At 42.6% G+C, this 26303-nt stretch overlaps 1 protein-coding gene across 2 annotated transcripts in view; it reads right to left on the bottom strand.

Annotated features, from left to right (window-relative positions):
• The window catches only part of SLC49A3 (solute carrier family 49 member 3), a 55557-nt gene that overhangs the window by 6140 nt on the left and 23114 nt on the right, over positions 1 to 26303 (bottom strand). For both annotated transcript variants that reach the window (XM_036763796.1, XM_036763797.1), the window contains 4 exons: positions 21810 to 21886; positions 20537 to 20674; positions 18861 to 18977; positions 8568 to 8720 (listed from right to left, as the gene is read on the bottom strand). In XM_036763796.1, coding sequence (XP_036619691.1) covers positions 8568 to 8720; positions 18861 to 18977; positions 20537 to 20674; positions 21810 to 21886 — 485 coding nt within the window. The remainder of the gene's footprint in view (positions 1 to 8567; positions 8721 to 18860; positions 18978 to 20536; positions 20675 to 21809; positions 21887 to 26303) is intronic.

Below are 26303 nucleotides of genomic sequence, written 5' to 3'. Positions count from 1 at the left end.
CATGAGAATATCTATATATCCATTGAGGCTGGGACAGCTCTACACCTCTTGCCAGCCGAAAGCAGTTTCAGAAGCCGAGACCTTTGACCCTGAACCCAAAAGAATTTGGGTCCCATTTGTTTGAGGGAAGAATGATCGGGGTACAGTCTCTGGGAACCCCCTTGAACTCTCCTTGAATCTTCCCACTAGATCTGGCCTTTGCCTGAGGCCATAACCCTTTCATTATCTAGCCCTAAATCTATACCTAGGAGAAGCCTCCAGCTTCTTCCCACCCTGGATCCCATCAAAATCCCATTCTCTTGTTTCCTGGAGTCTTGACCTCTAGTCACCCCAGTCCCATCAAGATCCTCCTTAGACTCCTCCCCAAGACCTTCCCTAAACCTGTCCTCTAGTCAGCTCAGACTACATGACCACCCTTAGGTCCCTCCTACAATCTTTCTGTATATACGTTTCATCTTGCCTCCATGAAGGGGCTCAGATTCAATCTAGCTCAGTAGATTGAATCTGGCTCACTTGTGAAAACAAGCATCCCAACTAAGACTACCCAATACGGTGAATCTTTAATAAACTTTGTTTTCCTTTGGCTGAAAAAAAAAGACACATATGTAATTCATATGAAGTGAGACAACGCATATAAAGGGAAGAAATAAACAAACCAACTACAGACAGGTGATTAAGCATGGCAATTACCACGACAAATCCATGGTAAATAACTCCAAAAAAATTTTAAAGGACTTCAAAAATGGGAAGGATGGCTTGGTTCTTACCATGCTAAAGTAAGTATATGTAGCTTGGAGTTTGGGGTAAAGAATCAGCAAATAACAGGAAAAGATGAGCACGTAAGCTATTACTCTCTCTTTGGTTTTATTTTGTTTGCTCTTTTTAAAATCCTTTTGTTGCTATTGATATGTCTAAGAGAAGTTTCAGTAACACTTTTTTATTAAAAAGTTTTAAAAAGATCTCGAGCCCAGGATATAGACCTAATTTAGTAAGATGCAATTAATAGAGATAAATGAAGAGTCCTAAAAAAAACCAACTCAATGGCATAAATAACATAATGAGGGAAGCATGGCTAGATAATAATTCAAAAATTAAAGATCCAGAGGTTTTAACAAACCAGATGCTCGATATGTCCAAAGTGTGCCATGGTAGCACATGTCTATTAAAAGAGCCTAAATGTGGGCTCTATTAATAGAAGCATAATATCCAGAGTGAAGGGAGTGATAGCCAATCAACCAACAAACATTTATTAAGCATTGTTCTGGATGCTGATGCTGGAGATACAAAGAAAAATGAAACAATCCCTGCTCTCAAGAAGCTTATATCAGATCTGTGCTATCACCAGCCCTGCCATACTCTCACCCTGAGCCAGCCTGTGTCTAGACCTGTTGTGTCTAATTCTCAGCAAAACATTTTAGTAAGACTCCTGATAAAGTGGAATGCATCTAGAGGATGGCAAGGGGGCTTAATTGTATATCATAAGAGTATCAGTTAAAGGAAGTGGAGGCTGAAGAGAACATTTCATAGCAGCATAATAATTTTTCGAATATTTGAAGTCCTATAACAGAGAAGAGAGGATTAGAGTACTCCAGAAATAGGGGGGAAAGGTGCCAGTTTTAGAGAGGCATATTTTGTCTCAATATGATAAGGGATGGCCTTCCAGATAAATGTAAGTCAAAGGCCACAGGAGAGCCTGCATCCTCACAATTCCCTTCAAACATAAAAACAAAAACTCCAAAATGAAACAAAATGGTTAGAAATTCACACAAGTATATTAAAAGTAAGCAAAGGGACAATGAGAAATCTGAAGGATGGTTCTATACAATAAAGCACATATTATGGAGTTTATGAAAAGAAACAGAAGAAAGGCAAATGGAAATTGCAGAAGTAGTATAAAACAGGGGCAGCTAGGTGGTGCAATGGTTCTGGAGTCAGGAGGACTTGGGTTCAAATCTGATCTCAGACGCTTACCAGCTGTGCAATGCTGGTGTAATGTTAATGGGATAGGAAGATCTTCCCTGTCTATTAATAGGCCTATGTGACCACATGGGTCTTACTGCTTTGAGCTCCAGTTCATAGCTGTGATGCATCCTGAATCACACAGAACCCACTGGGAGAGGAACTTGCCCAAGGAGAAACTTGCTTAAAGGGGAAGTTTGCTTAGGGGGAGACTTGCTCATAGGAAGGCTTTCACACCTTTTGGTACTAAGTTAATTAAGCACTGAGTCATGAGGGTTGTGATGCCTTCTGGCTCTGAGAAGTGTATATGTATTCTGAGGTTGGTATTTTGCCTTGAGGATTCACTTCTGAGAAGGACCTTTTGACTCCCTGGACGGAACTCTGAGCGGCTGTTTGTTCAGAGCCCCCTGACTACTTAGATGTATATGTACTCCCCCGATCCGGTGGTGTATGAAGGCAGTTGTATTACCTTGTTCAAACAGTGGAGCCCTGTCTGTTGATCTTTGTGCTAATTTCTCTGCCTGTATTTTCTCCATGTTCAGGGTGCTGACCTTTACCCTGAACTAGTGAATGTAATTAAAGTAAGATTGTTGACCCCTTTAAAGATTATCTTTCCTTTAAAAGCAGATCAAAGAATCTGTGCTAGCAGGCTATCCTGGATGTGCCACAGTGCTTGCAGCTGGGCAAGTCACTTAACCCCCACTGCCTCCAAAGAAAAAATAGTATAAAACATAACGTTATAGCACAGTGGATAGAGTGCCAGGCCTGGAGTCAGGAAGACTCATCTTCCAGAGTTCAAATCTGGCCTCGGACACTTCCTAGCTGTTACCCTGGGCAAGTCACCTAACCCTGTTTGCCTCAGTTTCCTCATCTGCAAAATGAGCCGGAAAAGGAAATGGCAAACTAGTCCAGTATCTCGGCCAAGAAAACGCCAATGGAGTCACAAAGAATCAGACGTGACAAAAAGGGCTGAACAACAACAATCCTGAGAAATACAATCAAACAACCAATGATAATTTCTTAAGTCCTTATTATGTGCCAAACACTGTGTTAAGCACTTACCAAAGAGATAATAGACACATTTAAGGAATTAAAGGAAGTGCTAAAACCAGCAAATAAAAACCCAGAGAGGCATTAATGTGAATGCAATGAATGCAGCTCCCCCACCCCCAAAATCTCAAGAAGAGATGACAAAATTCAGCAAGATGGAGAACAGCACAGAGAATCTGGGCACTAAAAGTAAGCTTAGGGTAGTAGAAGACACAGGGACATATAAGGAACTAGAAGGACAAAACAAGGTCAGAAAAGCACCCAGTTGGAAGAAGATTGGGAAGTGATGGATTTGAGGATCCTGGAAAGACAGAAAAGAAAAAAAGCTTCCAGGAACTTGCACAAGGATATTTCCCAGAACTAGTTTTTTTTCCTAATGTGACACTCTGCAAATCAAATCTATGGCATCCCAACAGAGAAATTCAAAATTCGACCAGCCTAGTCTGTTCATCGTTAAACTTCAAAACAACAAAGAAAAAGTCCTTGAAGCTGCCAGAAGGAAGGAAGACATCACTTGTCAAAAAGCATCAATCATGGTCACAACGAGGTTTTTTTTTTAAAGGAACAGAAATGTCCAAAGACGTTGGAGCAAAACATTTAGAAAACTCCTAGGAACTAAGTTTTGTTCCCAGAATCAGTTTTCCAGCAAATTTCTAAGTACTGTAGTTGAAAACAACAAAGGTCAAAGGACTCATGGAAAAAAATCCTACTTCAAAGTCAGCCTTTGGAACTGACCTTGGGATATACCCTAGGGAGTTAAGAACTACACTACTCAAGTTTGGCAAGATTTTTTATCACACAGACCTTGGCTATTTTGTTACTATACCTTGAAGGAAAGAGAGAACTATAGTTTAACTGTCATCTGGAAAGGTTAGACCAGAGGTAGGGAACCTGAATTAGACAATCGTGGCTAGAGACAGACCATGGAAGGCACAAAGAGAAAAGACTAGGAGAATTTCTTTCCTGAGAGAACAAGTGAATGAACCTTTATCTTTGAGAAAGTTTAAGAGAGAACCAAGTTTAATGCCTATCCTGTGGAGAAGATAGGATGCACATAAGATAATAAAACTAGGCACAGAATTGCACAGTAGAAAGAGAATGGACTGGATCACATTTGAGAAACTGTGTGGTATTTTCAATGCTTCTAAGCCACCTCTTCACAAACAAACCCTTTCTTTTTTAATACCTATAGTCTTTCAGGAATGTAACATGGCTACAAACCATGGAACACCACAATCTCCAAAAAACACAAAATTGCTGATGACTCAAAAGACAGTGGAGGCATGCATGGATGCAGGGTCACAGAATTTCAGAGTTGGAAGGGACCTCAGTGGCCACATAATGCAACCTTTACCTGAAGATAAATGTCTGTTGAGTAGATAGATCAAGAAAGAAAGAAAGAAAGAAAGAGAAAAAGAATTCACTTTGCCACATATCCAAAGCGAGTGGTGAAATAGACAAGCATGGGACTTTCAGTCAGGAAGATCCAAATTCAGATCTTGCCTCAGACACTAGCTACATGACCTTGGGCAAGTCATTTAATCACTCTGTGCCTCAGTTTCTTCATCTGTAAAATGGGGGTCATAATAGCACCTACCTCCCATGGTTGTTATAAGGACCAAATGCGATAATAACTGTGAACAGCTTAGCAAAGTGCTTGGTACATAGTAAGCACAGTTCTTGGCATATGTTACTTGTTATTAATATCTGTAAGATAGGATAATAATACCACCTACCTCTCAGGATTGTTGTAAGGATCGAAAGAGATAATATTTTCAAAGCACTGCACAAACCTTAAGGAATTATATAAATGCTAGCTATTGATATTACAATTATCATTATTAAATTTTGGGCCCACTGTTCACTTATAGCACGGACCCCTTTGGCAGCCTGGTGAAGCCTAGGAACTACCTTCTCAAAATAATGTTTTTAAATGTGTAACATAAAACACAGAGGATTGCAAAGGAAACTAAGTATGCTGAAATAGAGATACCAAATTTAAAAAATGAAAAATAAGTTCAGAGACTCTGGTTTAAAAACCCCTGACTGATAGGTGCCTGTCCAAGCTAGATGTACTGAGAAACTAGCATGATGGACTATCCAACTAAGTGCATGTCAGCATCTGGGGAATAGTCAGTTTTCTTTCCCTTATTTATGCCCATGTGGACTGCTGGGCCAATCCCTTTGGATGACTCTGGACCTCAAGAAGGAAGCCCTCTCTGCCATGTTCTGAGATGCCATAAAATCAGCATGATGACGTCTAGGATTGTTCTTTCAACTCTTAGGTTCATTGCAACATGAATCATAATACCAATGTGCTTCTCTATAGAAATAAATAAAATTATAATAAAATTGATGTGGAAAAACAATGTTATAGGAATATAAAGGCAAAGCATGAAAAAGTTGAGGAAAGAGGGACTTAAGCAGATTTCAAAATATACTGAATATGAAAAACAATCAATGGAACTAAATAGAAAATCCAGAAGTAGAACAAAATATATAAAAAAGCTCAATGTTTGATAAATGCAACATTACAAAACACTGGGGAAAGGAACCAGGTTCAATAAATAACTTTTGGAATAACTAGATATCAGTGTGACAAAACTACATAGAATTAAATTCCTTCCCCTACCCTCATCTTTTCAGCTTCCTTTTGGGTACTATCTTCCTCCATTAGATTTTAAGCTCCTTGAGGGCAGGGTCTGTCTTCTTTTTTCATATTTGTATCCTCAATGCTTAGCACAGTGCCTGGCACATAGTATAATATGTTACATTATATATTATTGAATTGTACAGCATAGCATAACATAGTATAGTATTAATGTTTTTGACTGCCCTTTATGACAATAAATTCCAAATGGACCAATTATTTAAATATTTTTAAAGTTATAAGGTGCTAAAAGAAAGGAATGGTGTATTGATCTCAATTTAAAGGAAAAGAAAAAAGTTTACTGAACAAATGGAAGGACTTTATTTTGGAAACAAAATTTGATATTGTTCAGTTATGTCTGACTCTTCATGACCCCATTTGGGTTTTATTGGCAAAGATACTGGAGTGGTTTGCTATTTCCTTCTCCAGCTCATTTTACAGATGAGGAAACTGAGGCAAACAGGGTTAAGTGACTTGCCAGGAGTCACACAGTTAGTAAGTGTCTGAGAATAGATTTGAACTCAGGAAGATGAATCTTCTTGACTCCAGGCCCAGTACTCTATTCACTGGACCACCCTAGCTGCCCTGGGAACAAAATTATATAAAAATAAATGGATTTTGCAGAACAATCACAAAAAACCCAAGGTATCCAAAATTTAAAAACAAAACAGATTAGGGAGAAATCCTTGTGAACAGCAAAGGAGAGAAAAAAAATGGCCTTAAAAGCAGAAGAACCCAGACAGCCAAGAAAGGAGAGATAATCCTGGGAGCAGAAGGTGATCAAATCTTTTCAAATGCTAGGAGAGGTCAAGGATGGAGAAGCAGTCACTGCATTTGGTGATTAGGAGGTCTCTGATCTAACCTTGGAGACACCAGCATTCACAGAGCAGTGAAAAAGAAGATAAATGATGAGAGGCTGAGAAGAGAAGAGGATGGTGGCAAAGATGGCACTGGCAGACCCAGACAATGTTCTCAAGAAGTTTAGCGCCAATCTATCCTTTGTCTTGCTTAACTGTCTGTGTCGCAGGAGAGTCACTGGGAAATGAATTCGATTTTCTTTTAAAAGTACCAAGAAAACCCTTTTTTAAAAGAAAGAAAGAAAGAAAGAAAGAAAGAAAGAAAGAAAGAAAGAAAGAAAGAAAGAAAGAAAGAAGGAAAGAGAGAGAGAGAGAGGAAGGAAGGAATAAAAGGAGGGAAGGAAGGAAGGAAGAAAAGTCCTTCTTGTTAAATATTTCTGAAGGAAATCTGATGTATTGGCTTAAGAAGGCACTGGCACAAATTTACTAGCGTGATAGCCCAATAGTCCCCTGCTCTTCTCCAGGTGCTTCCAAGCCTGTCAGTGGATAAATAACCAAAGAACGTGGATGATTTCTAAAAGGAGACACAAACTATTAATCATCACTTGAAAAATCAGAATTCAAAAGCCTCAATCAATCAGGGAAATGCAGACTTAAATTAGGAAGAACTTCCTAAAAACTGCAGCTACTCAAAAGCCTATCTTGGGAGGTGGCAAGCTCCCTACCACAACTATAATAACAGCTGATATTTATATCTGGAGAATATCATGAAGATCTATCGTCTTGTTTGATCCTCCCGACAGACTTGTAAGGTGGGTGAAAGAGGAGCAAGGTGGAGCAGTGGATAGAGTGCTAGACCTAGAGTCAGGAAGACCTGAGTTCAAACTGGGGCCTGGACACTTGTTAGCTGTGTGACTCTGCACAAGTCACTTAACCTCTGTCTGCCTCAGTTGTAAAGCTGGGATAATAAAAGCACCTGCCTCCTGGGGTTGTTTTGAGGATCAAATGAGGTGATATTTGTAAAGTGCTTCACGCAGGGCCTAGCACTTAACAAAGCCTTATTCCCTTTCCCCATTTTACAGATGGGGAAACCAGGGCTCTGAGGAATTAGATGACTTGACCATGATCACATTACCCCTTATCAGGAACAGCGAAGGGCACTCTCAATCAGACAGAGGTTGAACCAAGACTTGAAGAAGGGAAGAAAAAGGAAGGGGAGGGAAAGAGACTGCATAGTTCTGTGACAAGCCATGCCTTGCCAACCTCATTGGGCTGTTGTGAGAATGAGTTATGAATGTCGTATATAGGGCCGCTAGGTGGCACCATAGTGCATAGAGCACTGGGTTTGGAGTCAGGAAGACTCATCTTCAAGAGTTCAAATCTGGCCTCAGACACTCACTAGCTGTGTGACCCTGAGTAAGTCACTTATCCCTGTTTGCCTCATTTTTCTCATCTGTAAAATGAGCTGGAGAAGGAAATGGCAAACTGCTCTAGTATCTTTGCCCAGAAAACCCCAAACGGGGGTCATGAAGAGCTGGAAACAACTGAAACAACTGAATGACAACAAATATAGTCTTATCCCTCCATCCCTGTTGTCCGTATCCCAGTATCACCTTTTCTCCTCCTCTCCCTTGCCTGTAGCACCACCCTTCCACCATCCCTGTTGTTGCCCCTTGGTAACCTGGACCTGAGGAGTATCATTGTCACATCTGGGGCCACTGACTCATCTCTTTAGGCCTAGCCTCTGAAGCCCCTTCCTGACGAGACCCAGAATATACCCTTATACCCTGTCCTATCCCCTCTCCTTCTCTCATCCTGGTCATGAATTTGAGAAGAGTCCTTCCCAGGTCCATGACCTGCCTAATGGGTTCCCTTTCCCCAGAGGTAAAGAAGAAAACCATACCCAAGTCCTGCCCCAGGGGCTGGTCTCCATCAGCAAGACGTCAAAGATCCCTCTGTCCCCATTATGGCCTAGGGTAGACACTTCCATTTTTTTTTTTACTTTGAGTTCCAAATTCTTTCCCTCTCTCTAGTCTCTCCCCTCCCCCCGCATTGAGAAGACAAGCATTATACATGTGAAATCATGCAAAACATATAGGATGGACACTTACCACGGCAAAAGCGATGGCAGCTAACGTAGTCAGACAGAAACCAATTTTGGTGGCTTCAATGAACTTTTTGGTCCTGTCCACATAGAGGCCAAGGACAAAAGCACCAATAGTCCCAAACACAATGAAGAGGGCACCACAGAGGCCAGAAAATTCCTAAAAAAAAAAAAAAAAAGGAATAGGTCACACTGTCATTAGAGGTCACAGGGCAGACTGTCACCAGTCATCTTGCCAACAGCACGGGGCATATCATGGCAAAACATGCCAGGGAGGTTTCTGCTTTTGTCCCTAGGACACATCAACATAGCTATCAGTGGAGAGCTGCAGGTCATCACTTCTGTGACGGCTATTCAATTCAACAGACATTGATCGACCCTCTCCTGGTTGAGGCCCTGTGCTATTAGCAGTCAGATGTTTTCTGATACCCTCTTTTAAGAAGAGATTAAGAGGATAATCAAAAAACAATCATTTCAGTGTAACTTTCTATCATTCAGGGCACCACCACCCCCCACCATCATCATGGCTCCATCACCACTAATGCTACTCAGTCCAACAAGCATTTATGAAGTACTGACTATGTGCAAAGCACTCTGTTAACAACTGAGAATACAAAGAGAACCAGCATCACCAGCAATGATTACCATCACCATCACCATTTCACCCCGTCTTAACAGTACCAGGAAGTAGACAGAGCATCTATGAATGGTGGGACCTGGACAAAGTCATCACCTTTCACTGTAGATATTCATTCTGTGACGAGCCATGCCTTATCTTCACCATTATAGAGAAGAGGAAAACTGAGGTCTGGAAAGACCAAGTTTCTTGCACATATTGGGTATTCACCAGAAACTGAATTAAGTGACTAGCTCAAGGTTATGCAGAGAGTTAGTGGCCAAACCTAAACTTGAACCCAGGGCTTGAATCCCACCCACAGACTCAACTGAACTTCTCAGTCCCCTCTAAACTCCTGTATGTGGCAAAAACATACATGGATTTATTAATGTGTATGGACTCAGAAACCAGGGACCTCCCTGATAAACTCCCCTGACACCCTTTGGCTACATGCCTAGGAAGGAGAAGGAAACAGAAGCAAACAACAGGTGCCAGGAAATTCCTATAACAGCTCTGAAAGATACCTGCTCATACCTGGGAGAGATTGGTAAAAGTTAGGGAAAGTTAGGTTTCCACAGAAGAGTTAATTAAGTTCCACAGAATAATTGATGAGGTGTCAGCCTGAACAAAGAAGGAGTAAAAATTAACCAGGATGAGGGTCCCCAGCCTATCAGAATAAAATTTGTGGTTTTGCAGAAACCACAGATTCAGGATGTTAGGAAAACTGGTCTAAACTGGCCAGAGAATGGTCAGGGTTGAAGAGAAAATGGCTACCATGCATGCTTAATTGGCTAATTGAATATTACCTTACACACCCACAGGGAGGCATTTTCAGCCATTTTTGAACATGGGACGCATGTTGGTGGGGGCACATACCAAGGAGTTGCATGTGGGGAGCGTGTAGGGAAGAATTCTCTGAAGGGAGGTACTGAGCTGATGGTGCATCAATCTGTGTCAGTCTAACAGAATAAAGCTGGTCTCACTCCTGTATTCTCCACTCTCTTCCTAAAGAAGGGTGGAGTCCACTCCTGGCCAGGAACATTTACCAATTCCTTTGGATTTCCTCAATGACAATAAATTGCCCTTGATACCTGAATTTCAGTGTCAAGCATATTTCTAATACACCCAACAGTATCTTCCATGGCCCCAAGGGGCCTCCCTCACTTACCAGACCCTAACTTCCTTCCCAAAGACTATCACAGATGCTGCAATCCTAAAGACCCCACTGACACCAGGAGCCCCAAGAAACCTCCCATCAAAAGTCAAGAGAAAATTATCTTACATAATTCTGGTATACAAGTAGAAGACTATACAAACAAAGAAGGAGGGATGGAGAGAGCACCTGAATGTCACTATTATCTGAACTGGCCAAAGGAGAGAACACACACACACACAGAGTTGGGTACAGAAATTAATTTCATTTCTCTCAAGAAGGAAAAAGGTGGGGGCAGTTAGGTGGTGCCCTGGAGTCAGGAGGACCTGAGTTCAAATCCAGACTCAGACACTTGATGCTAGCTGTATGACCTTGAGCAAGTCACTTAACCCCAATTGCCTTGCCTTCTCCCATCCAAAAAAAAAAAAGGAAAGAGGGAAAAAGGTGAAATTAGAAGGAGGGTAAATTAAGCAAGGGATTTAAACTAAGCAAAGCAAACTCTTAGGGAGGTGCAAAAATATTTATGGCAGCTCTTTTGGAGATGGCAAAGAAGTGAAATCTGAGAGATTGCCCATCAATCTGGGAATGGCTCAACAAGTTATGGTACATGAATGTGACAGGATACTATTGTGCTTTAAGAAATGACAAAGGGGACAGTTTCAGAGTGAAGTGAGCAGAACCAGAGGAACAATTTATATACAGTGACAACAATATCGTGAAGACAAACAATTCAGAATGGCTAATGATGGACCAATGATGATTAATGGTGAAACTGGCTACCCACCTCCTGATAATGAGGTGAGTCATAGGGGAGAATGAAATATGTACAGGTAGTTCTTGCTTTATGTAAATTCACATTGTAAATTCAACTTTAGGCAAAAAAATCTGAAAGAAATCCTCGTTCCAAAAAAACACATGTTAACTTTACTGTACAGTACTTTGCTGGGGCTCCTGAGGCAATCCCCCCGCCAAAAAACAACTCTCCAAATGAAACAGAAGAGTAGATATGGGAGAGACTGACACCATGGTGGGGCTGGGGAGGCATCTGGGCTTGCCTTGAGACCCCAGCCTTCCGGGAGAAGAGACCTTTGCCCCTGCTCAGCCTACCTGTCTAGGTGTTTGTTCTGTGTGTCTATCTTCTATCCATCAGCCCTTGGACACTGCGTCTGCCCCCCCCCACTTTTATCACCCATCCTCTCCTGTCTGTGTCTGTATCCTGGCCCCCATTGTCTGCCCCCCCTTCTTCCTCCTGGTTCTAGCCCTCATGTTCCTCTTCTTGCTCTTGCTTCTCTGCCCCTGGCTCCCAGAGCCCCTTCCTTCCACTGGCAGCCCCCTTCCTGCCTGCCTCTGTCCTTTCCCCATGACAGAGGGTAAATTTACACTATGTAGAAGAAGCTTTATATAGATGTCTGTTATGTGTGTATGTGTATATATACACAATATGTATATGTTTATATATGTAATACATCGATACATATATGTGCATACATTATATGGCATGACCAATGCAAAAATTTGCTTTACTTTGACTACACATATTTGTGATATATATGTATATATTCTCAATGGTGGGGGGCAGGGAGAAATGGTAGATTTTTGCTGATTGAAAGGGGTAAGATTGAACTAAATGAGTAAGGAACCTGTTGGGACTGCCAGATCCCCTCCCTCTTCTCCTTGTTCTTCTCCCCATGCCCACACCCTGTGGTTTGGGCACATCCTGAGGGACTGAGCTGAATGAGGTCAACTAGCTATGCCTAAGGATATTTTCACTGAATATCTTCTCTATATTCAACTTCCTGGGACCATAGGAAGCTCATTGAGTCAAATATGAACACAAAGGGAAAACGAACCCAGGGAAAAACAGCCACAGACATGCCCAAGCTGCCCTGGCCAGCCTCTCCAGAGATAAATACTATAGTTGGAACCCATATAATGCTTAAGGATTTGCAAAGCCTATGGTCAGATAACTAATATCAGAGGCAGGATCTGAACCTGTGTCTCTCCTGACTTTAAGTTCAGAGCTCTTTCCATTTCTTATCATGCTGCCTTTCAAGACAAGTGGAACATTAGCAGAGGGTAAGGATACATACAGATGGAAAGATATGGAAAATATCCATAAGAAAATCCATCTTTTCCTATCCCCCAGCCCTGATTCAGAAGTACTTAAAACACCCGGCCAACTCCTGCTGACTCAGCTTACTACAGACTTTATCTCCCTAGACTTTTCGAAAACCTTTTTATTCAGGATCAAAGAGGTGGGTGCAGGTTGGGGATAGGGATTTGATTAAATGTCTGACCATCAAAATAGATGTGCAATTCCCTGACCTTCTAGGGCGGAATAAGAACTCCTCAGCCGGTATCCAAGAGGCCAGAGAAATTCCTTCTGCCAATTGTCCTGGCAGGTGTACCTGCCCAGCCCTTGCCATTCCTGTTCCTTGCACAAGTCAGCCTGATTGTTGGTGGCCAAGCAAATCCCAGAATGTGGGAAGAGAAATAACAATGGCCTCAGGAAGCAACAGTGATGATGAAGTAGAATCCACCACTGTAAAGTAGACAGGACCAAGCCAACTCATGACAGCCAATGTTGCCACTCATTGTAACTGCCGAAGTGTGGATGCCCCAGGCCCCATCGTTCTCCTTCCTGTAAAATGCAGTGGGGGTGGTGTGGCTGTAGTTGTTTCCTTGTTTCAGTTGTGTCCAACTTCGTGACCTCATTCTCCATGACCCCATTTGGGGTTTTCTTGGCAGAGATGTGGTTTGCCATTTCCTTCTCCAGCTCATTTTACAGATAAGGAAACTGAGGCAAACAAGGTTAAGTGACTTACCCAGGGTCATGCAGCTAATGAGTGTCTGAGGCTGGATTTGAGCTCAGGTCTTCCTGACTCCAAGTCCAGAATGCTATCCACTGTGCCATCTAGCTGGAAACTGTGCTAAATGACCTCCAAGGTCCCTTTAAGCTCTTGATCTATGAAATTATTCAAAGCAAAGTCTCTGCACTCCAAGGATGGGGAATAAAGGACATCAGGGAAAAGCAGCCTCCCCGGCTGCTGCCGCTTGTGTTCCCAGCATCCCCATCTCAGAAAGTGTGGTTCAATAAAATAATGCCCAAGTATTTGATATATTTTTGCCATTATTGTAAGAGGCATTTTCTTCTTTTTTTTCTTCTTTTTTCTATCAGTCTCTCTTGATTATAAGTGTCAATACCCAGACATGCAGATTTAGGGGAGTTTATCTTATAACACAGTACTTTTTAAAAAGCATTTATTAACTCTGATAATTTTTTTGTTTGGGGTTTTCTAGATACACAACCATGTCATTTGCAAATAAAGGTAGTTTAACTTCTTTGTTACGAATATTTATTCCTTTTATTTCTTTTTTCATGCTTCACTGCTAAGATTTTTAAAACCATGTCAAATTGCAGTGACAAGAGTGAAAATCCCTGTTTAACAGTTCTTTTTAATGGCAATTTCTCCATTATATACATTATTAACTCATATTTTCAAGACCTTACTATTCCTATTAAATTTTTTTTTCTTAATCCAAGTGAGTCCTCAAAAAGAAGACTTTCAGTCAAAGGCTTCCTCTGCATCTAATACGTGATCATGGTGTCTTTGGGTTTTTGTGGTTGTTGAGAAAATTATACTTGGTATTAAACTATCCTTGGATTCCATTTATAAATAATATTTGGTCACTTTAATAAAAAGAAGTACATATTCTACTGGTGACTACTTTATTATTTTTGCATCATGTTCATTAATTATTAGGGGTACTCACAAGTAATTTTATTTTTGTTTCCACAAGGGGCTATACCTTTTATCCAATTGCATTACTATTTGCTGCTCAAGGTAATTAGGTGGTGCAGTGAATAGGGCACTGGGCTTGGATTCAAGAAGACTCATCATCCCAAGTTCAAATCCAGCCTCAGACTAGCTGTGTGACCCTGGGCAAGTCACTTAACCCTATTTGCCTCAGTTCTTTATCTGTAAAATGAGCTGGAGAAGGAAATGGCAAACCACTCCAGTATCTTTGCCAAGAAAACCCCAAGAGGGGTCGCGAACAGTCAGACGTGCCTGAAAAACAACAATAAAAAACCCTTAGACATCCCCTTTATCAAGTTCATGGCTTCATTTGGGGATTAACCTTCTCTGCATGCTCTTCTCCCTCTTGGTTTGTTGGAGTTTTTTCTCCCTACCACCCTAGATTATCCATTTCTCTGAAACACAATTCTGAACCTTCAGTGATTTGGTCTTATTTTCTTAGCAACTGCTTTATCTTGATTGCTTTAAATGTTTATCTTTTGGGGAAGGAGGCTTTTACAATTCAAAGACTTCTTTGAAGTGAATATGTCTCTCTGTAAACTTTTCAAAGGCTACTTGCTTCTCAAATATTCATCTGTTGTCTTCATTGATCATGCCAGGGTTTGCTGGGTATGTAATTCTGGGTTCAGGGACCATGCTTCTTATCTTTGCAAACACTGTATTTTACTTTCTGCAAATCTCCCTTGTGCTCTTGGAAAAGTCTGCTGGGAGCCCAATGATCATCCTCTGATAAGTAATGCTTCCACTTTCAGAGCCCATAGAGGGGAACTGTCCTGTTTCTGAAGATGCCCTCCTTGCTCCACTTCCTACTTCCTTCCCTTCCAACAGTCTCTCCCTTTTCCAAGTCATCCTCCTCCACTCATTTGCCAAACCAATATTCTGAAGACAGAGGTATTGTCACATCACTTGCCTTGTTAAAAATCTTCCTCTTACTTCTAGGCTAAAACAAAAGCACCTTGGCCCGGTGAATCTGGCTGTAGTCTACCTTTCCAGACATTTCATATTAATCAGTAGGCCAAATAGCATTTATTAAGTGCCTTCTATATGCTAGGCAAGGCAGCTAGGTGGTACAGTGAAAAGATTTCGAGACCCAGAGTCAGAAGGACCTGAGTTCAAACCTGGCCTCAGACACTTACTAGCCATGTGACCCTGGGCAAATCACTAAACCTGTTTGCCTCAGTTTCTTCATCTGTAAAATCAGCTGGAGAAGAAAATGGCAAACCACTCCAGTATCTCTGCCAAGAAAACCCCAAATGAGGTGACAGAGAGTTGGTTGTGACTGAAATGACTCAACAACAACAAAATATACCAGGCACCCTCCTTCATACATTTTACAATCCCAGCACAATGTGGTTATTAGCTGGTCCCTGAAGCTGACATTCCCTAGACTCTCTCTGTGCCTTTTCAAAGGCTATTTGTTCCCCATGCCCGGAATGGACTCTTTCTTCATCTCCATCTCTCCGAATCCCTAAAGTCCTTCGAGGTTCAGAGCAGGTACCACTTCCGACAAGAAACTTTCCCTGATTCCTCACAGTTGTTCCCTCAGACCTTCCCTTTCCTGTCATTTGGTGCCTGTGAACATTCTACGTCCCATCCACAGCCCACTATCCCTAACACCACCACCACATACACCAGAATGGGAGTTTCTGGAAGGCAGGGGCTTTTTCATTTTGATCTTTGAATCCCAAGCACCTTGCATATAATAGATATTCAATAAATATATGTTGAATCGGAACTGAAATTTCTTGCTGCCTTATGGCATATGATGGCACCAACCCTGTTCAGTCCTTTATTTGCCTCTCTCATTAAGCCTTAATCACTGAATAGGCTTTGCCTCAGTCAAACAGAGACCTGTTAAAGACCTTAGCTTGAAAAGGCCAAGGTTCCCCACTGCATCCCAGGCCATCTCCCATCATCCTGATCTATATTTTGCCACTGGACCCAGATAACTCTGGAGGTGAAAGTGAGGCTGGCGACTTTGCACACCCCTGCCTCATTTAAATCCAATTCACTTGCATGTCATGGCATCACCTTCTTGATGACATGGTCCTCTGAGAACGAAGGACAAACAGCAACAGCACTTTGCCTCTCCAAGGAGAACTGGGGGGAGGATCTTTTCTTTTAGCTGCAACTTCCTTATGTTTTCTGGTTTCATTTACAGTAAGAATGTTCCTCCAATTGTACAGACATACTCACTGGTCATTAGACAAGAATCTCAAAAATATTCAGAATACTAACATTAAAATCAAAGCTGTGAAATTTTTAACATTCTCTGTCTCTTTTTCTACCAGTCTACTGCCAACACTCAAAAAACCAGAAGGAATCATATAGCACTGAGGGCCATTTTGTAATTTTTGTCTCCATCTCATCCTGATCCCCACCCCACCCCCACCTCCAACTCCTACAATACTTGCTAGGACTGTTATGAGGAAGGAAGCTGTGGTGTACAGCTGGGACTGTTTGGGTTTATTTTATAAGTTGTCTATTTCATGAGTGGCCATGACCAAAGATTTCATCACCAACCTCCCATCCCAGAATAATGCAAGGAGATTGCGGTTAACACAAAGGAAAGATAGGAGTTGGACCTGTGATTGGCAGCTCCCAGATGAGAAATGCCCTTCTATCTATACAAGCTGATGCCTTCTCTACAAAGTAGAGTCTCACAAGGCATAGCACAGTCCTGGGTACTTAGAAGTAGTCAATAAATATTTGTTGAATTGAATAAAATCTGAATAGAGCAAGCATGAGCCTGGTCTGCCCATGACTCAGGGTGGCACAGATGCAAACTGAAGTCCATCTTCCTAGCTTGCCTAGGCATCTTTACATTCTCTACTTTGTCTTAGTCAAGTCAGTCCATAGCCTTTGCCTCAACCTCACTAGACCCTGAACTCCTAGAATCAGATTTTATAGTATTCTGCAAACAGTAGGCACTAATTAAATGTTTGTTGAATAGAACTGAATCCTATAAAGTCCAACTGACTCTTCAAGAGACACAGAGGCTGCAATATGGACTGAACTTCCAAAGCAATTCCATGCAGTGGACAGAATATTGGACTGTGGGAGTGAGAAGACCTGGGTACTGGGATTGGCTAAGACAAGATGAGTCAACGTGTCCAAACCAAAGCTCATTATCTTTCCTCCATAACTCTCACCTCTTCTGAACCTCTTTTACTGTCTAGGGCATCGCCAGCTTCTCTCCTGCTCACCCCATATATCAAATCAATGGCCATATGTTGTCATTCCTTTCTCTACATCTCTCACATATATGCCCTTTCCTCCACTCCCACAGCCACCACCATGATGCAGGCCTTTATCATGGACTATTACAATGGCCTCCTAATTGGTCTCCCAACCTTAAATCTTTCCCCACTTCCAGTTTATCCACTCATTCAACACTCAAAGAGATTTTCCTAAAGCTTAAGTCTGATCATGTCAACCTTCCCAACCCCACCCACTTTTGATAAACCCCAAAGGCTCCCTATTACCTCCAGTAGCAGATAGAAAGTCCCTTTTCTGGGGCAGCTAGGTGGCACTGTGAGTAGAGCACCGGCCCTGGAGTCAGGAGGACCTGAGTCCAAATCCGGCCTCAGACACTGGACACACTTACTAGCTGTGTGACCTTGGGCAAGTCACTTAACCCCAATTGCCCCACCTTCCCCCACTCCAAAAAAAAAAATCCTTTTTCCTCATTTAAAGCTCTTTACCCATCTGGCCCCTTCCTACCTTTCCAAATTTTCCAGCATTTTACTCTCCTCCATGCATATTATGATCCAATGATGCTGGCCTCCTTGTTTTTGTACACAACATTCTCATTTTCTGCCCCTGTGCCATGTCTGGAATGCTCTCCCTTCCTAATCTCCAACTCTGAGAATCCTTGGCTTTCTTAAAGACTCAGTTCAAGTGCCACAACCTTGAGGAGGCCTTTCCTGGTCCTCCTCTGCTTCCCCAACGTGCTAGTGTGTTCCCCTCAGAGATTACCTACCATCCAATCTCTATTTATCTGGTATATTCTGATTTATATATGTTGTCTCCCTCCTTAGAATGTAAACTCCTTGAGGGAAAGGAACTCTTTTTTGCTTTTTCTTTGTATCCCCAGGACTGAGCACAGATTCTGACACATAGCTTAATAAATGTTTGTTGATTGACCCATTCCTCTGAAAAAGGAGTGGAGATTCAGAAACAACAATCCAATTCTACAACAAACAGTCATGAGTGGTCTACCATGTCCTAGACTATAGAACACAAAAAGTGAACAACGACAGCCTGCCTTCAAGTAACTTACAGTTTAATAAATATACTAAATAAGTCTAGTAATAAACTAAACTAAGTCTAAGGGTCAGTGTGATAAGGGCATAAAAGATATCTGTATGTGACAATGATAACAACAAATATAGGTACACCAAGAGAATTTGAGGAGAGGGAGGCCCCTTCTACCTCCAAGGTCCATGGTTTCCCACTTGGCCACTCTCTTGGACTTGGTGATCTCCAGAAATTCATCATTCTGCAAGATGAGTCAACTCTGAATCTCACACTTCTGTAGAACCCCTTGTGCCTGGGGCTCCTCCCTCCTTCTGATCAGAGAGGGTGGAGAATGGCTCTCATACTCCTCCCAGATCCTCCATTTCAGGAGGGCCTTCAGGACAGCAGCCGCCTCCTCATTTCCCACCCAGCTTCATCATGTTACTCCTCCCATCCTCCTCATCCCCTACTCACATTGGAATAGCCTTTCACACAAAGGATCTGCTCCAGCAGGGCAGAGAAGGCCGAGAAAGCACCAATGCCACCTCCAAAGCACAGCGCCAGGATGACATATGCTTTGTTCCGAAGGAGCTGGAGAAGAAGACCAAGAAGCAGGTGAGGCTAAAATCAATGGCTGAGGCACCACAGTGAGGATACTGTCCTAAGACTCAGCTCCCAGAAACATCCCTGACTGGCACGTGTGCTGAGCGAGAGATGGTGTGGCTCCATTCATGTGGCAGCCCAAACCTGGAAGCCAGCCAGGATACCATCCCTAACACACATGCCATATGCCATTGGTGATTTATGTACAATTCTTGACACATGCAAGGATCACAGTATGTATGGATTTCCCAAACACATGCAGCCTATACAGAAGAGAGGCTTCATGGGACATACATTATGTATAACATGTAAACTGGAGAATTCCCAATGATCTATGATGTATAACATGAGCACTACATGATTAATATATCTCATGGTTCTCATATGGAACATGGAACATGACAAGATCCTTACCTGCTTCCTGGCTTAAGGAAGGCGGGATAGGGAGGCATGCAAGTAGGTATGGCTTCTCATTAGAGATCACATATTCCCCCAACCTATCGCTTGAGTTCCCAGGAACATTTCTAGCCACCTCTCTCTCACAGGTTCTTAACCAGGTTCCATGTAGATTTCAGGGGGTCCATGTACATGGATAAAACAACAAATTACATCTTTACTTCCATTAGCCTCTGAATTTAGCATTTCTTTCAGTTATGAAAGTAGGTCATAATATGTAGGGGTGCATAGGCTTCACCAGACTGCCCAAGGGGACCATGATACAAAAAAGGTTAAGTCCAATCCCCTCACATCACAAATGAGTGAGTTCAGGAATCACTCTGCTAAGGTCACACTAAGAGAATTAGTGGTAGTCTGGGTGTCAGGCTTCCCCCTTACCCAGAGGTCAACTCTTGGGTGACTAGTGTCCACCCTTTACTCCATTTTAAGAACCCAGAACTGACCAGGGAGATAGGTGAAATCAAAACCAATTCAATCTTGTACTTGCTAAGCTCTTGTTGAATGCTCTATAGAGGGAAGGCTGAACCCTTGGGCAAGGTAACATGAGGAGGATTTTCTCTACCCTATTAATGGTCTGTCACAAATTAACAAAGAAACCCTTTCCATGCAGCCTTTCCCAATTGCTCCAGCATTCATTGATAGTTTCCTTCCTTGAATTCCTAATACAGAACTACAGACTCCAGCCTTGGATCCTATATTCTTCTCTAATTAATAATTTTGTAGGAATTTTCTCTCTCTTACAGATTATGAGTCCCCCTGATGGCAGGGCTCAAGTTTGTTCTTCCTTCTGTAACCCCTTCCCTCTTTCTACCCCAATTGTGAGCTCCCTAAGGGCAAAGCTTGGACCTAAGTCTCCTCCTCCTCCTCTCTACCATATACTTTGAACCAGGATTGATCCTTTAGTATCTCCCTGTCCCCCAAATAGGGCTAACATGATGTGGCCTGGATGAAGTAAATATGACTGATGGCCAATGAGGAGTTTGGAATTTCTCCTTGAATTTTGCATTCCTGGTTTCCAAGGCCAAGAGGAAAAATGACCAAGCTTTCTTGGTCTTGGGGCTCTTGGTATGTCTGCCCCGAGAGGCACTTACAATCCACATCCCTGAAAGAAAAGGCTCTGAGGTAGAGGTGGCAGCTCCCACGGATGGTGGAGTTGGAGGGACGCTTTCCCAAATGCAGGCACTGGAGAGGAGGCAGGCAACACCAGCTGGGATGATGTAGAGTCCAAGCTGGTAAAAGACACACACAGGAATATACATATGTATATGCATGGGGAGAAGTTCATACAGACAGAAGTCATGGACAGTTAGTCAACCAACATTTTATTAACTGCCTACTATGTGGCAGACACTGTGCCAAGTGCTAGGGATACAAAGAAAGTCAAAAAACAATCTTTGTTCTCAAGGAGCTCAGAGTCTAGTGGGAGAAAGATAACAAATAACTATCTATAAATAGGATAAATTGTGAGTAATCTCAGAGGGGAGGCCCTAAGATTAAGAAAGACTGGGAAAGGCTCCTGGAAGGGTTGACGTTGACTCAGACTTGAAAGAAGCCAAGGAAGTTAGGAGGCAGAGATGGGGAGAGAAAGAATATTCCAGGCATGGGTGAGAGCCAGTAGAAAGAGTTCAGACGTGGTAGATGGAACAGCAAGGAGGTCAGTGTTACTAGATAACAGAGTATATGAAGGGAAGTAAGGGGTAAGAAGTCTAGAAAGATAGGAAAGGTCAGGGTTATGAAGGGCTTTGGAAGTCAAACAAAGGATTTTCTAATTTGATCCTATAGATAATAAGGAACCTTTGGAGTTTATTGAATGGGGAGATAGGGGTATGATATGATCAGATCTGCATTTTAGGAGGATGAATCTCATAGCTGAGTAGAGGATGGATTGGAGTGAGGAGAAACTTGTGACCAAGAGATCAACCAGCAGGCTATTGCAGTCGTCCAGGGCTGAAATGATGGTGGCCTGCACCAAGGTGGCGGCAGTGTCGGAGGAGAGAAGGGGAAGTTGAGAGAGATGTTGTGAAGTTAAAATTAACAAGCCTTGTCAACAGATTTGACATGGAGGCTGAGAGACGAGGAGGAGGAGCAGAGAATAGCACCAATAGTGTAAGCCTGGGCTGGATGGGGGTACCCTGGACAGTAATAGGGAAATTAGGAAGAGGGGAGGATTGGAGAGGCACGGTGAATAATGAGTTCTGTTTTGGACCTGTTGATTTTAAGATGTCTATAAGATAATACAGTTGGATGTGTGAGACTGGGGGTCAGGAGAAAGGTTAGGGCTGGATTAGGGCATTGTGGCTACTGCTCAGCAACAGAGTTAGAGATGTAAAGGGAGAGGGGCATGATTCAGCTGCTGTGGTTTACCATTAATGGAATATCTTCCTCTTTTTTCACAAGCGCAGGAGACCCCATATTAGCCAGGAGGACGCCCAGAGGGTTTGCTGGATTAAATACAAAATCATGAGGAGAGTGTTTAGTTCTCTGTTTGGGCTTCAAATGAACTCATCCGAAAAATGTGAAATACCCCATCACTCCATGCCCACTCCCCACCATACTTCCCCCAACCCAGCCCCACCCTTGTGTCTAGCCCTGTGCCTCCCAAACCCAGCTGGGCAGTGCTAGAGGAAGAGGCCAATCTGTGACTGACCCAGGCCCTCCCTCAAGACTCCCAGACTAGAGGGAGACAGAAGGGAGACAGACCTGAGCCCTGCCCTGACAGCATTCAGGGTAGAGAGGAATAGGACTTAAAACTCGAATGTTTGAAAACATGCAAAACTTTATGCCTGTGTCTTGCCTGCTTCACGTCTCCTAGTATTTGAACTCAGGTACTGAGTTCAGTGCCCAGTTTATAGACAGTTCACCTAAAGTTATAGCAAGTTGCCCATGGCCCTCAGGGACTCAATTGATCAGTGACAGTCCCCAAAGCCCAACCCTGACTAGGGCCCCAGATCGGGGCTTTCAGTCTGGAAGCCTTTGAATAGATTGGTCTGTCTATTGTAAGGGATCCAGGAGATCAAAGATGAGCTAAACTCAGATCTCCAAGATTCCTGGACCTGGAGCCTGGGTGGCATTGCCACTGCTGAAGGAGGAAAGAATCTTTCAAGAAAGAATGAACTGAAAAGTAGCTAGTTTGGTGCCTGTGTAAACCCCTAAGTACAAATGTGAATTATCTCCTCATATTTTCCACTCACGTCAGGCCCATGAGCTCTCTTCAGATGGAAAAGATATATATTACATACATTTTTACACATATATGCATGCATACAGACACTTTGTCTCCCCGCCACAAGCAAGTATTGTCCAAGGTGTGCACTCCCTAAAAAATGGATATCTCTAGGCAAATTTGTCAAATGTCACCTATTCAGCCTCAACCTCCCTCTTGAGCCCTAAGCCCTCAGCGTCTCCTTATTAAATATTTCAAACTGTGGCAGCTAGGTGGCGCAGTGAGTAGAGCACCTGCCCTGGAGTCGGGAGTACCTGAGTTCAAATTCAGCCTCAGGCACTCGACACATTTACTAGCTGTGTGACCTTGGGCAAGTCCACTTAACCCCAACTGCCCTGCCTTACCCCCTGCAAAAAAAAAAAATTCAAACTGGATGTCCCATAGATACCTCAGCCATCCAAAACAGAGTTCCTTATCCTTCTCCCCAAATCCACCCCCTTTCTGTCAGGCACCACCATCCTTCCAATATCCCAGGACCACCCCCTTGGAGCTGTCTTTGCCTCCTCACTCTCCTTCACCCCACATATCCTTTCAATGGTCAAACCTTGCTTCTCCTCCACACACAAAGTCTCTCCCTGTCCCCTTCTCTCTATTCCCATAGTCACACCAGCCTAGCTCTCACCAGTTACTACTACAATGGCCTACTAACTGACCTCACAGCCTCAAGGTTCTCCCTTCTCTAGTACATCCTCCACAAGCCTCCCAGGTGATTTTTCCTAAAGCACGGTGAAGTGGGCCAGGATACTGATGGAACTGGGGAGGTGAGAGGTACCTCCTCTCCCTACCCTCCTCCCCCAACACCAGCTAAGACTGCTTTAAGCCAGGAAATTGAAGTGTGGACCTGGGAGCATTGGGATTAACTTTGCTCCCGGGCCAGTGGATTGATCTGGGACTCAGCTGTGGCCAGCACAGTACAAAGCAGTTTTTAGGGCTCCGACAGGGATCACTTGCTGGCTTTCATCTGTTCTTATCCTCTGAACTGCTTTTACATGAGTGTACTGAAATATATGTTAAGTAAAGGACTTTTTTTTAAACCTTTGACTTCTGAGTGATCCATTGCAGGAAACACAGAATAACGACTTGGAGATTAGGGCCAACCATGTCACACTCATTCAATAAACTCCACTGGCTCCCTATTGCCACTAGGATAAAAGTATAAACTCATCTGCTTATCATTTAAAGCCCTTCCCCAACTAGCCACAACCTACTTTCTTTCCATCTTCTTTTACTCTTATCTTCCATCTCCGTGTCTTTGCCCTGGCTATTCCCCATGCCTAGAATGCATTCCCTGCTCACCTCTCCTGCAGGCAGAATGGTCACTTGTCTGTCCATTAAGCCTATGGGCCTATGAGCATGCTTAGACCCCTTTCTCCGCTGCAGCATCCTTCGAGCGGGCAGAACCTTCCTAAGAGCACTCTCCCCTTCAGAGTCACAGTGTTTCCTTGCCAAGCTGCTCCCTGCCCTATCACTTTGCAGAAATAATGTTCTGCACCCTTAGGCTGCTATTCTTAACAGCTCACAACTTTCTCCCGGATGTATATGGAGGCCCAATTCACTTCCAGTGAATTTCCACATTCCTTTATAAAGTCTGACATCAATCTCTCTACTTCACCTAATTGTTCTAAATTAGTTCCTGTGGGAGAAAAATAGAAACCATAATCATTTCTGCAACATCTTGATGGACTAATCCTTCAAACAACTAGTGGCCTAACAGTAGAAAGTCCCTAGCCCCTACTGAAGGAAAAATAAAATACAGCAAACTGTGTAGGACACAGTAAAACAGATAATCTCACCCACTGTGGTAACAGTGTCCTTGAATAGGTTGCAATGCAGTTTTTGTGTAGAAAGACTAATTTTACAACTGCAAAGATAGTTGGTCATTTCCCCTTGGAAGGAAGGAAGGAAGGAAACAAGAATTTAAAATTAAGCTCCTACTATGTGTCAGGCATCAGGCTAAGTTCTTCACAAATATTATCTCATTTAATCCTCAACAACCCTGAGAGGTAGATGTTATTATTAGCCCCATTTTACAGTTGAAGAAACTGAGACAAACAGAGGTTAAGTCATTTGCCCAGGGTCATACAGTTAAATAAGTGTCTGTGGCTGAATCTGAACTCAGGTTTTCTTGACTCCAGGCTCACTACTCTATTTACTGTGCCATCTAGGTGCCCCTAAAGCAACTTAAAATAATTTTTTTTCAAAAATTGCAAATATATACATTAATTTTTTTCATTTTTTCCATATTAGGAGCCAGCAAATATGTTTAAGGCAAAAAGGGCCATATTTTTGTGTCAATAGGGCAAAGAAACATAATTTCCTTGCTGTTGGTTCTCCTCCCACTGGAACAGTGATAATTTGAAGCCCTTAAGCAGCCAGTGAGAACTGCCCTTGCTAGATCAAATTCAGTAGGCTGTGGCCAACCTGAGCCTCTCTGTGATGTCTAAGACAGACTGATCCTCTGAGGACAGACATGCAATTCTCCAGCCAGTCCGTACAGGAAACCTTTCTACCTTTTTAAGGCCCACAAGAGCGTTATGTTCCACCAGCCAGGCTCATCTGAACTCCGTGATAAGGCACTGAGGAGAGGGTCTAGCCTGGGCACATATTTACACACAGACAGAATAAAACATTCACAAACCATGAGGTCTAGATGTACCTGTACTTAGGCATACACATATATCATGGAATCATGTATACATTATCAAGGTGTGCATGTGTATGTGTATATATATATTTATATACACGCATATACGCAAATACACATACATGCACCCCCAGAGGCATGCACATAGACATGAATAGGAAACAATCTTATATGTAATCAGTACACAGGGAGTAGCAGTCTATGAAGAGGCCAACCCCAGAGACTGAAGATGAGGTCAGCAGATGTCAGCTCTGGAGTCTGAGATATAAATAATAAAAAATGGGTGAGTTTTATTAGTAAGAGGTCCTCCAAAAGGGAGTGAACCTGGGATCTCTCCCAGGTCTTATCAATGGGACCTGCTTTTGGAAAGAAGCCCCAACTCCATTAGGAAAAGAAACAAGACTCAGAGGAAGCCAATGTCAGATACTTATTAAGCATTTTCTAGGCGCTGGGAAAGACACAAACTTTCACTGTGAAACAGTCCTTGCCTTCAGGGAGTTTAAAGTCTAGGAGGAAGATAAGACACAAAAACAGATAACCATAATATACAATATAACAGATAAATGACATTAGAATGTTCAATACAGGGAAGCCTGAGAAGACTTACGCGAACTGAACCAAGAAAATAATCTCCACAGCTACTACGATACTGTCAAAAGGGCAAACAGATAACAGTGACCGAAATGGAATGCTTCAAAATTATGATGGCCAACCTTGACTGCAAAGAAAACATATGAGAAGGTATCTGCCCCCAATCCCTGCTCTTGGCAGAAGTGAGAGTGTATGGGTGTGGAATGCTGCATATAATGTCAGACTTTTTCCAATATGTTGGTTAGTTTTACTGAACTGTTTTTTTCCCCTTCTCTTTTTTCTTCTTAGTTATAATGGATAGTCCTCTGAGAGGGAGAAGGGGAGGGATACATTAGGGAAAATTGGGTAAATGTAAAAAAAATAGAAATAATAAAGTGTTCTCATAAACTAAAGCTCAAAC

Source organism: Trichosurus vulpecula, chromosome 6 (genome assembly GCF_011100635.1).
Source record: "Trichosurus vulpecula isolate mTriVul1 chromosome 6, mTriVul1.pri, whole genome shotgun sequence".
Taxonomy (NCBI): Eukaryota; Metazoa; Chordata; class Mammalia; order Diprotodontia; family Phalangeridae; genus Trichosurus; species Trichosurus vulpecula.
This window is presented reverse-complemented; position numbering and strand designations above follow the sequence as displayed.